The sequence below is a fragment of the Podarcis pityusensis genome (genome assembly GCF_964106645.2).
Source record: "Podarcis pityusensis genome assembly, chromosome: 2".
NCBI lineage: Eukaryota > Metazoa > Chordata > Lepidosauria > Squamata > Lacertidae > Podarcis > Podarcis pityusensis.
The window spans coordinates 43154465-43167313 of record NC_138029.1 but is presented as its reverse complement, the minus strand read 5'-3'; the positions used below and the strand labels follow the sequence as shown (position 1 = coordinate 43167313).

The 12849-nt window shown below is 42.7% G+C and overlaps 1 protein-coding gene across 7 annotated transcripts in view; it reads left to right on the top strand.

Annotated features, from left to right (window-relative positions):
* The window catches only part of PCP2 (Purkinje cell protein 2), a 28264-nt gene that overhangs the window by 1507 nt on the left and 13908 nt on the right, over positions 1-12849 (top strand). Inside the window, exons 1-3 of one of the 7 annotated variants that reach the window (XM_080996055.1) lie at positions 117-373; positions 2796-2858; positions 3137-3313. In XM_080996055.1, the coding sequence (XP_080852181.1) occupies positions 278-373; positions 2796-2858; positions 3137-3313 (336 nt within the window). In that variant the 5' untranslated portion in view covers positions 117-277. The other 6 variants (XM_080996061.1, XM_080996056.1, XM_080996058.1 and 3 more) reach the window with 6 other exon arrangements.

Genomic DNA, 12849 nt, shown 5'->3' with positions numbered 1-12849 from the left:
AATTTAAATTACCGGGATAATTTTGACATCACAGAATGTTCTGGATTGGACCTGGGGTTAGGCTACTCCCTGGGATATAACTGGCCAACCTTTTGGGACCAATGAGCACATTTGGAATATTGAGAAAATGCCATGGGTGCCAATCGCAAAATAGCTGTGGCGTAATGCAAAATGGCTGCCAAATCCAAAAGAGCAGTAAAAGAAAAAGAATGGTGCAGGCATCTCCACAACTCGTACCAGCTGCCCCATCAGTTGGGGGGTGGGGGAGAGCACTGATATGAGCTACCACTGCACTTGTTCACAGAGAGAGCTTCTTTTGATGTCTCCTCTGCTCAAAACAGATGGGACTGTGGGTATCAAATCCTGGCTTAAGGTGGGTGAGTACATAAACACCTTTTTTTTTTTTTTTTTTTTTTTTACACAGTGCCAGCTCAATGTTTTGAAAATATAAGATGTTACAGAGCTGTGGTATATTTAAATTTAAAATTCATTCAACATACTTTAAAAATCCCACTCTTATGCGGCCCTGGTTTACCAATGCCCTGCCCATGGGCACCAGTGCCCCCACCAAGCCCTACTGCAGTGCCTACTTCAATTCTCTTTGGTGTATGTCTCTTTGGCTAGGCCTAGAGTGGGCCTGAGCACGCCCATTTGCAATACTCAGTTTTGATTGGATGCCGGGAATAGTGGGTCGTGGCTGTGATTGGATGCCTCCCCTCTTGTCTCAATGCAACAGAGACTTCACTTGGAGAAGAGGCACCACTAGGCTTTGGTAAGCAAGCCATGGTGACCGTGGTACATAGAGGTTTGAGGGGACGATGTCAGAACTTGTGAGGCCCACCTCATGCCAGCAGCTGCAGTACTTGCCCAAAGTGGTGTTTTGGGCCTGGCTGAAGGGACTTAAAAAAAAAAAAAAACCTGAAGAAGGGGGTTTAGTTCTTTGTTTACACTTGAGGTAGTGCCAGGAGGGACCCCCTTTGCTTGGCTGCCTTCACAGAAGCTGCTTCTCCTGTTCCAGAGTGAACAGTTGTTTGTTCACATTTTAGAAAGGGGGTGCTGGAGACGGCAGGGTGGATTCCCACCCACTGGCTTGCCTCCACATAGCTTGAGTGCTTGCTTGCCCCCCAATGGTCACTTTTTCTTTAAAAGGGTTGCTGGAATCTCTGGGGCATGCCTCACTTAGGACTGTTAGAAGTTGCCTTGTACCAGCTCCAGCCATTGGTATATTTGGCTCAGTATTGTCTACTTTGCTGTTTGGCTGTGGTTTCGCACTGAGGACACTTCCACCCCTTACCTGGAGATGCCAGGGAATGAACCCAAGACCTTCTGCACTCAAAGTAGATGCCTGCCATGGCACTTTCCCATTGGTTTGCCCTTCTTCCCTGTGAAAGTGATATGTTACTGGCTTCAGGATTTCTCCTTCGTTTTCACCAATTGACCAGGGTTTTTGTGTGTGTATGTTTGTGTGTCTGTGTGTTCAATAGAATGAAGGCAGCCCTGTGCCCCCTCCACCCTGAACTTACCTGAACTCTATTCATGCAGTATAGCTTCACATGAAAACTTTTCTTTCACAAGAATGATCTTCACACAAGATATGTCCCAAAGCAGCCATCAGGCACAGAACACATCTGTCTCAATGAACTTTAAGAAAATAAAAATTACAGATAAGTTGCTCTTTAGTGCCAACTCAAATCTCTGGTGTGGAGCCATATGGATCTTTGTGATCTTTACAAGGACACCGTCCGCCCCCCGAGAAAAACCTATAGACATATAGAATTTGTAGGTGTGGACTCAGATTTGATTGTGGTTTAGAGCAGATGAGAAAATAATAAGAATTGACAAATCTGTGGCATGGGATGCGCTGGATCTCTGATTCTACATTTCAGTCCATTGAGACAAATGTGATCTGTGATTTGACAGTGCTTGTTGAACATCAAGTATAAAAACCATGCCAAAGTACTTCAGTATCCCTAGTGTCTAGGTAATTCAGTACAAACTCACTTTTTGGTGGCGAAGGAGGTTTCTGGAATATGCTTGGATCTTTACATGCCCATGTTACAAACATTTTTTAATTAGTCTTCTCTGCACAATTTTTTGGTTGTGTCTCTTCTCCTGCTCTTTTAGAAGTGACAAACATTTTGTGATGTGTCATGTCCGACAATAGCCACTTTGTGATATGCCACACACTGCATGGCAGCTATTTTGCAACTGCTACCCACATCCCTTTATCAAAATTACAAATGTGACCTGAAGTTCAAAAAAGTTGGCAACCCTTGGGTGTTCACCCTCCCAGGGTGACAACAAAACAACAGCAGGAGGTATTAGAAATATATTAAACAATAAGATGAAGCAACAACAACATTCAGTAACATTAAAAACAACACCAGAAGATAAACTCATTATTAAAATGCAGTGCCATAAAATCACCCAAAAGCTCTCTGGATTTTTTTTTATGGTTTTTCTCAAAGCCAGCAAAGTCCTAGAGAGGATATGTCAAACACAGGATGCTGTGAAAAGATTGTGCAAGTGTTTTCACAGATGCCACCACAGAGAAGGCCCTGTCCCTGATAACTATTCAGTTAATTTATATACAGTTATGACGTTCTGAAATAAAACATCAAGATCTATATGGCTATACTGATCTGAATTAACACTATATATTTCTAAACAAAAAATTCAGCAAGCTCCATGGGGATGGCCCAGACTTTCCAGGAGGCTCTTGTCCTGAGGTGGAGCAACGTTTTTGTTGGGGCCTGTCTTGCTGCCTACATTGTCTAATTATGTTTCTCTCTCAGCATATCTCATCCCAGACCATCACTGCAACATCGTATCATCAAAGTGGGAACATGTCTGCCCAGGTAGGGATTTTTTCAAATGAGAGGTTACTGCTAAACTTGGGATATATTTCGAGAAAATGCTTACAATTGGTCTCAGTGGCCTTTTGGGGAGCATAAAGCATAAGCCTTGAGAAGCTTATGACAATCTGGTGACAATCACCAGAGAATCCAAATGGCTGAGAAAGCCAATGGGTTTGGAAAGAAACTGGCAAGTATGGGGAGGAGGGCAGGGGGTAAGGAAACCAGCATATCCCTCATACATTTCCCCATCTGATCCTTTGACTTGGACATTTTTGTAGGTGGTGAAGAAGAAGAGTCTTGGAAGTGTTAAGCGTCCACGGAAGTTCTTCCTGTGCTCTCTCAGGGCTCTGTCCATGCCTGGCCGCCAGTACCAAGCCTTGCCCAGTGCCTTTCTTGGTGACTATGATGCCAGCACCCGCTACACCAGCACCAAGAATACCAAGATGCCTCATTCAGTGAGTGAGTGACATGACCCGTCCCCCAAGCCTCTCCTCTGTCCTTCATCAGGCTACCCTGTTTGTTGGTATTTACCATCAGGGTCAATTTCTACTCACCTTACTAGTCCTGTGCACCCTATTCCGGACCCTGCTGCCAACATTTGCTGGGCAAGTTGCCTAGAGTAACAATATGGCTCTGCTTTAATCTGGAGGCAGAAGTTAGGGCCACAGTTGCTCTTGCAAAGCTGTACAAATCCCTTGGCATCCCTGTGTCTCAAAAGATCCACTTGCCACCTGTTGAACTCAACAGCTGGCCAACTGCACCAGCTGGACCAGGTCAACCTTTGACACTCAGCTGCTCTTCCTCATACTGCAGATGTATTTAGGCTCAGTGGACTGGGCCGGCCTGTGTACCTGCTTTCTCCACCAGCCCTCATCTGTAAATAGTTCATGACTAACAACTTTCCCAGCCCTTTCCTCCCATATACTTTTTTGCTATGAAAGCCCACGTTTTCCCTTAAGAACCTTACAGCTGCTGCAGACAATTTAAACACTTATATGCTTCATGCAGCAAGCACATCCAGAACACAAGCTTCTTGGCCACAACTCATATATTTCAGCTTTTATTCCATGGGCCAAAAATAAGGGCTCACCAAATCCACTACCTGGTTCAATTTTATCCCCATGTCCCACTATGAGAAAGGAAAGTATAAAGACAGGATCGAAAGATCCTGCTTACCTAAGAGAACATTGGCTGTTTCCTATTACCCTTTTACTTCTATAGGGGTGTGGCAGAACACTGTCAGAATAATTTCCTCATTTGTAATGTGGGGGGCTAAATATATGAGTGAGCTAAGAGCGCAAGAAAGGAAATTCCATGCTCAGATAACTGTTAATGAAGTAACAAATTAGAGATTGATTCACTTTATTGCTACCTGCTTAGTACAGGCCAGTGACTTTCTTCCTGTCACTATTGTGCCAAGCATTTATTAGTGTAGGCCCATCTCTAGGAAGTGTGTTCACACATATGTGTAGCAGTGCATTCTTGACTGGGCCAAGTCTTACCTCCCACATCACCCCAGAGGGGTGTGAGTCAGCTTGAGCCAGAATTCACAGTGGCTGGCCAAGGACTAAGGCCTGTAGCTGACTCAGCTACCAGGCCCCGAAAGGAGTAGTGTCGTATCATGTCAGAGGTGTAGTACATCTTATTTGAAAGTGGACATCACGAGAAGTCGGATCATGGCTTGATTAGGGCAAGGGAAACAAGGACTGTGCTAGCAGCCTGGATGACGCCAGATCAAAACAAAATGTAGTGGCGAGAAGGAAAGGCATGTGCTTTCCTCAGTTTCCTTGTGGTGCAACACATGTGCATGTGCACACATGGGAACACATAAGCACACACACACTCACTAACAAAGTGTGTGTTGGCTCTTTTGAGACAATTATCCAGGATAATCTTTATGCAGATTACGGGGATCCGATGGAGGGAGCAGATTGGACGCCTGTGTTTATTAAAATATGGATTTTGATCTCCTGTGTGGAGAGAGTGAGGCTGTGCGGGGGAGAGGGTGGCACTGAGCCGGCGAGGGGGTGCTTGCTGCTGTAGTTCTGTATAAATCACTAAGAGCAGCGGGCATCAGGACTGTCAGAGTGGCCAGAGGGCAGGGAAAGTGCACAGCGCCGACAGGTCCTGTACCACCAACTCAAGGGGATAAACAGCTTTTTCGCTGGGAGAAGGAACCTATTTTGAGCAGTACTTACAGGAGGGGTGTTTCACAATGACAACAGTAGAAGCCAAAACTGAAGAGAGAGAAAAAGGAGCCAGATTCAGCACCAGCTCCAGCTCCAGAGGCATTGCCAGAGGCAGCACCAGAGGCAGCACCAGCATCCAACCCATCAAGCGGGGTAAGGTTGGCCTGGACATGGTGTGACGGGCTGCAAATAGAGGTCTTCACCCAGTTTTTCCACTGCTGTGGGACTTAGAATGTCTGTGGCAGCCATTGAGTTTGGGCTCAGGGGTGGGGGAGTGGCATTTATCCAAAAATAGGGTTGGCTGATAGAAGTGAAAGGAGCAGGAGTCATTTATGGACAGGTTGGACCCACAATTAATTGGATACCTTTTGAAAAGAAAATGCGTCACACATTCTGTTCTGGTAGCATTCTGACATGTCCGTTTCTGATGGCTCTCTCCCACTCCTTTCATTTGGTGCTCAGGTGTCAACCTTCTCTCCTTTATTAGTTTCCTCATTGTGTTCTGCCCTTTCCCTCCACATCTGATAGTCATTCTTAGTTGGTTGTGTGCAATGGGACACTTTCTTCCAGTTACGGTTTTCTGTGTGACTACATTGCCAGCATCTATTTGTCTATAACCCCTGTGTGTTTCTGTCATCAATGGCCTTGCTTTCTTGTGTGACATTGATTCATGTTTTCATGAGCATTACTCAATAACCCTTTCCTTCAGTGACTTCACTTTATGGATTGGTATATTACTGACCGCATTTAAATCTGAGAACTAATGATATAAAGTTGATATAATTGAAAGACACTAGAATATGAACAGGTTGTTTTTTTCCAGCTAATTGGCGATTACATGCGAGTGCATGTACAAACACAAAATCATTTTATCAACTTTAAAAGTTAAAGAAAAATGCTGTCAAAGTGATGCCCAGCTTGATGGGGTAGCAGTTCTGTACAACAAGGTCTAGATTCTTTGGTTCTTGGGACCTTTCTAGTCATATGGTATTTCACAGGCTAAAGCAGTAGTGGGAAACCTGTGGCCCTCCAGCTCTTGCTGAACTACAGCTCTCATGCTGTCTGGGGATGATGGATGTTGGAGTCCAACATCTGGAGGGCTGTAGGTTCCCCACCCCTGGTTCAAAGCAAGGCCATATTCTGAGATACAGGAACACAAGAAGCACCAATTCAACAGGAAAACATCTTGTGGAAACTAGGGAATCTGAACAAGATTAAAGGGTTATAGTAGAAACATGAATTCTACTTTTGAACATCTAGGGCAACATGGTAGCAAGACAGAGGACAAATGCAATATCTGGTTGGGTAAGGAACATGGCACTTTGAAGTTCCTGAGAATAATATTCTGACCATTCTTTGACCCTTCATTTTGAAGGATGTTGAAAATTCAAGAGTGTTGAAAAAAGCAGCTGTGGTTTTTAGATTAAAACATAAATGGGCCTGATAGAAAGGAGCTGAATGAAGAGTCTTTGCTAAGAGTGGTTGGGGAAAAAATATATGAGGCAGACTGTTTAGGGAAGAGATGTCAGTCCCTGTCAGTGGTTACTTGAGCCTTGAAGTCTGAGATGGTTAAAAAAAAAAAAAAGCCTAGCTGGGCCACATTTATTCATTTGAATCACACTGCCAGACGTAGTGACTAACCTCACGTATAAATAAGCATATCTTTGTAGCCAAATGCCCCCATTAAGTTTAATTTTTCAGTTAGTGCCGCAGGAGGACCAGACCACACAGTTAGAAAGGAGATTAATGCCTTAATTCTGAACACTTGCTGGCTTCGCTCCAGTGCTGACTGATATTCCTCCCTCCCCCTCCATGTCTATCACTTCCTCTACAGTTTGGCCTCAATCCCCTTTGTATCAGCTTAACCCTGCCAATTCTTAGTTGCTGATTTCCAATAGGGTGCTCTGTTCTCTTTGCCCTCTCATGTCTGGTTTCTAAGGTACCCTTGGTGTTTTTTCTAACTCAAGCATATCTCAGGTTTCCTAATGCACTAGGGTTGGGTGTCTTTCTTTCAAAGCTAATGTCCAGATCAAGCACCAGCAACAGGGTGGGCTAGAGGAGTTGCCTTCCAACTCTATGATTCTATGTGCACTGCTTCCAGTTTCACCAATCTGACCCCTGCCACCTGACCCCTAGGGCTAAGATGTTATTGACTACTCCCCGCCCCCCCAATTTTCATCTTTGTGTATTGTGTATTGTGCATTCATCTTCCACAATCACCACTCCCTCTCTCTATATACTGTGACCTTGTTATATGATACCTGAGGCCTTCCTGCCCATAGCAACTCCCCTGTTGCATCCAAACACTGTTCCATTTTTTGTTCTTCCTTAATATTGTAGTTGGATCTTTATCCTTCCTCACTTTTCCCTAGTCAATGCTAGAAAATTATCGGAGGAAGTGAAGCCAGGAGCTAGAAAGGTGCCAGGACACCTCAGCTTGACATTGATCCATTTATTATCCCTTCACATTTCTGTGTTGTGTAAATGGCCACCTTTGTTGATGGCTTCCCCCCTCAAATGATAGCTTATAGATTTGGAAGAAAACATTCTTTACTCTATATGGTGGAGAAGGGCAAGCTATTAATAATAAGAATAATTTAATAACACTTTATTTGTTTCCTGTCCATCTGACTGGGTTTCCCCAGCCACTCCAGCATATATAAAAACATAATAAAGCCTTACTTCCAGTAATACTATCCCTTCTCCAGTATATCTGATGCCTGCATAGTCAGTAAACAAATAGGCAATCACATGGACAACTTTGCAAAGCTACTTCTTCGTTCTGTCTGCTCACCAAAATGAGTAACCCTCCTTGACACAGAAAAGGCCTACTGTACCTCTTGGATTGGAGCCCTATGACTCTGAATCTTATATATTGGCTTATCTTTGCCTTGAGAACCTCTTGACCCACTTAACCGTGAAATGGTAAATAATGCTTCCGCAGCTGTACAATGCATGTTGGTTGAATTGTTTTGTGAAATTGTGGGAGGATGTGGTGAATTCAGTTGCTCTGTCTCAAAATAGGGAAGAGCAAAGGTTGATTTTATTACCAGTACGGCACGGGTAATAGGCTGCAGTGCTTCCTTGAATCAGCGCTCTCGGGTTTGGAAGAGCAAGTGGGGAATATACCAATTTATGATGCAGAGGTTACATGTCTACGTTTGTGGTAATGATTTATAAACAAGCAGTGGATGTTGTCTTCCACACACTTAAATGTAGATGATTTCCCACCCAGCTGCAGTTATTTCCCATCTACCTGCTTTCTGTGTGTGAGTGTACAATGCAATGGAAAAAATATTATTTGATACGATATGGGGAGAGAAATATAAATAGGGCACACTGGGAGAACTAAATAGCAACACTCTTTTCTTTTTTTCTTTTTTTTACAGCTAAAAAGGGGTTATGAAGAAGTATTTGTAGATAGCTGTAACAGAGACAAAAGTGTGTTGCTGCCAACCCTAGAAATAAGGGGGTTTGGGGATTGTTATATGTTGCCAGATGACTTGGAAAAATGACCACAATTGTCTGGCTCTTTCAGTAGCAGTATATTCTGCATATAGGACTCATGATAGCTTTATGCTGTTTTAAATTATTGTGTTAGAATTGTGTCGTTGTCATTGTTGTTTGGTGGTCAATGCAATTTTGTTCATGCCTATTTGATGCACCTGATCCTATCATCGTACTACAAGAAATCACAGTGCTGTAACAATCTGTACTGTATTACACTTGTACCTGTGTACAACCATTCGCTGAGCCAGCGTGCGACAATGAATGTTCATGAACATTCTGTCAAGATATTTGCAGGCCAGCTTTTCTAATGGAAAACTTTTTATACATATAGGGTCCAGGGATGGGAATAGCTTCGGAGAAACAGATTGAGGGCTGGAAAGAGAACCCAGAAGGTAGGAAAGATTTGGGGTGCCCCAAGTCAAGGTAATTGAAGGAGAGGAACAAAGTAGGCAATGGGCTAAGAAAGGGGAGCCTGAAGAAAGGAGACAGCTTCAGGGGGGGGGAATAATCTGAGGCAATTTCACATATTGATTTGGACTCATGCTACAATTCTTTGGGTGCAGGTTTTCAGATACTTTGGAATATTATTTATTTGAGTTGATGCAATTAGTTTGTAGCCAATGCGAAGCATATATGCAAACACACACATACTCATCTGTATTCCACAACTGCAAATGTGGAATGTTTGCTGATGTGACAAGATAGTCACAGTTACAGGTTGGTTGTGTGCTGTTGTGCATGGATAAGCAGCAGGATTGCTGTGGTGCATCAGACTTTTAAACTTTAAAAGGTGTGAGGTGGTGGTGGATTGCAGGACCTTCAATTCCATTTGCACTTCCACTGACATTCCCTTGCCTTGCAAAGCTATGAAGCTCTGAGTTTATATGGCTCTGGCTGTTTGAGGATTCCCTTTTCCCTGTTTACTATTTTCCCATACATTCTGTTCTACTTTTGCAAATCTTGGAGCTTCTCCAAACCTGCTGACACCTTCGCCTTGTACATGACCAGTACCATTTTGGCTACATAAATAATGTCACTCCCAGCCTGAACACTGGAAATAAAGGGAATGATGTGCTTGTGCAAATAATGTTTTCAATAGTACATTATATAATTTGTTTGGGTTCATTTTGGATAATTTATTTTGTGTTTGTGCCTGCAGTCTCAGATTAGGAGCAGGCTACCTGGGCTCCATTGGGACATGTTCAAGAATACCAACTAAGGACTACTATTGCCAGGAGAAAGAGGCTGCAGCTGCCTAATTGCTCCACTGTGGCCAGCTACACTATCACAACAAGTCACAGGCTTGTCACACAACAGAGGGTGCTGATTTTAGGGAGTTTTTATTCCTAGGCTCTGTGATGTAACCCCAAAACAGTTCCCCAAAATATTAAGCACAGGCCACTTCAGTATACAGCACTTCAATACATAGCTGCACTCCTCTTCTTAACTGAAACAGGAAAGAAGTCAAACTTTGTGTAATGTTGTTTGTTATTCTTCATACTGTGTCTAGGAAAGAATTTTTCTTTTTTAATCTTTAAAAAAGCAAGCATCTGTGTTGTATCCTGATAGTGTATCCAGCAGCATTTTTTAAAGTAAAGAACAAAGCATGCATTTGCAGACACTTCATTGTGAAAAGAAAATGGATTTTAATCCATTATTTTTTTTAGTTTTTGTAAAAGTCTATAGTCTTCCTCATATTCAAGTCAGAAAGAAACTTTCTGGCCTGCTGGGAGCCCTCAAGTTATATCTAGAAGATGAAAGAGAAGGCTTGTTAAAGCAAGCACACCTGAAAGACTGTTCCAAACCCCCCAACTTCCACACTGCACCTAACCTCAATAATTTCTCGTAATGTAACAGAACAAAAAAAACATACCTGGGTGAGATCAATGGCTTTCCAACCATGTGGTTTTCCTGAAGTGAATGTTGACATTATTCCCACATAGATAGTGAAATAATTTTTTTTGGAACCTAAAACCCAATTTGCATTTTAATATGAAAATCTAATATTCTAATGAAAAATTAATTTCTAACGAAAAGGAAAAGGTAACTTGTGTTAGCCTATAAAAAATTCCAAAATCCATATTATGGCAATACTTTTATAAGGCCAACACAAAATAGTATACAAATTTATGGAGCCAATTATGATATATAAAAAAAAACAACAACAACAAACAATGGGGTGCATGGATTGGCAAAAAAACCACACAACTGGGCAAAGAATGAAAATGGAGTTTGTGGATTCTATTAAAAACCTGCTGCCTTTCCCGATAATTCAAACACTGTACAAAATGAAACTTAGCTCCATATAGTATAATAGTTAAATCACATTTAACAGTTAAAACACTGAGCTGTGAATACCCCAATTCAAACTTCAGATCAACCTTGAACTCACAAGATGGATAAAAGGCAAATGGAAGATTTCATACTTTAAAAAAAACAAAAACCTCAAACCTGCACATCCAATTCTATCATTTCTAAAGCCTGAAATCCACAGACCTATGATAATTATTATTTGAAGAAGGACGGGGTGGGGGTGGGGAAACCTAGCTTTATGATGAAATAAGCCTCTTAAGGGATGTCATTTGACTATATCAATGAGAAAAATAAAAGTGACTTGTTTGAATAAAAGCATTCCAAGAGAGGCTGTAGGAACAGCTTAGAAATCTGGTATGAGGAGGCAAATGATTGTCAGAAACGGAGAATGGCTAGAAATGTGTTCAGCAGCAGGGCTTTTTTTCAGTCGGAACTCCACTCCAGCACCTCTCAGGTGGGCGCCATTGCCTTTGTAAGAGAACAAGGGCATACCTTCCAAGATTTCTCTGATGAAAATAGGGATGTCTCATTCCATAATAATTTTACTATTTATACCCCACACATCTTACTCTGTTGCCCCAGCCACTCTGGGCAGCTTCCAACGTATATAAAAACATAATAAAACATTAAACATTTTTTTAAAAAACCCTTCCCTATACAGGATTTCCTTCAGATGGCTTGGGGGTTGGATAGCTCCATACCTTCCAATATTTCTCCAATAAAAATAGGGACCTTCTAAGGAAAAGTGGGACATTCCAGGATCAAATCAGAAACTGGGACGGCTTCTCTAAATCAGGGACGTCCCTGGAAAATAGGGACACTTGGAGGGTCTGCAAGGGAGGCATTCGTGGTGAGTTCCGGCACCTCTTTTTGTAGAAAAATTGCACTAGTTAGCAGTATTGGGAATTAAGTAATTGAAGAGGCTGCATGGGGAGGTGGGTGGATTCTCATTGTTCAGAGTTGCTTTAGTCAGACACAGTTGGCTTAGTTCAGCTCTTATGCACCAGAGCAAATTGGGGCTTTATGCTTCTTTTTAGCCTGAACATATTGGTGACTAAGGAGGCAGCTTCGCACATTATGTTCCTTTGTAGGTCTTGTGTGTGTAGGAAATTAGATGTGCCTCATCTGTGTCAGTTCCATTACCTGCACATGGGGTAGGCAGCCCCAATTGACTGTGGGTTCTTGCAGCAAGTGCACACCTTGAAAGATACATGGCTGTATTAGCTGTACAAGACAAGCAGTGTTCTACAAAGAAGTTATAGCCATGCTGGAAATTTGTCACATGTGTGGAGTGTGCTTGAGAGGCCTTGTGAGCACTCCGTCAACAAGACAGTGTCAGTCTAGGTATATGATCCTAAGGAGAGTTGTTAACTGCAAGGATACTTATCTCACAGTGCACATGGTCCATAACATAATCTTAGGCTTTAGGCTACAAAAAATCCCTTGTTTTCAGACTTTAAACAAAGTGACTGTCAAACATAGGGCCAAGGTGCCTTCGGCTCCCCCAATAAATTATTTAAGGGCACTGCCCCCCCTCCAAAGTTGATGGGCATTGCCATTCAAATGGTGTTCATGCACCACATCATATGATTGATTATGTGGGGTGGGGCTTACCTCCCCTCTCCCAATATTTTATTCAAGTTGGCACAACTGCTGTCAAAAGATGAGTGGGTACGCTGATCACCAACCTTCAATCCACTGGAGAATCAGCCAGCATATTGGGGTGAATTAAGGGATGAGGAAACTTTTGCCATACTAAGCAGATCTGGAAACAGAAATCAGCATTATACTGAATGTGATGTGTGTGTTGTTGTTGTTGTTTAGTCATTTAGTCGTGTCCGACTCTTCGTGACCCCATGGACCAGAGCACGCCAGGCACTCCTGTCTTCCACTGCCTCCCGCAGTTTGGTCAAACTCATGCCGGTGGCTTCGAGAACACTGTCCAACCATCTCGTCCTCTGTTGTCCCCTTCTCCTTGT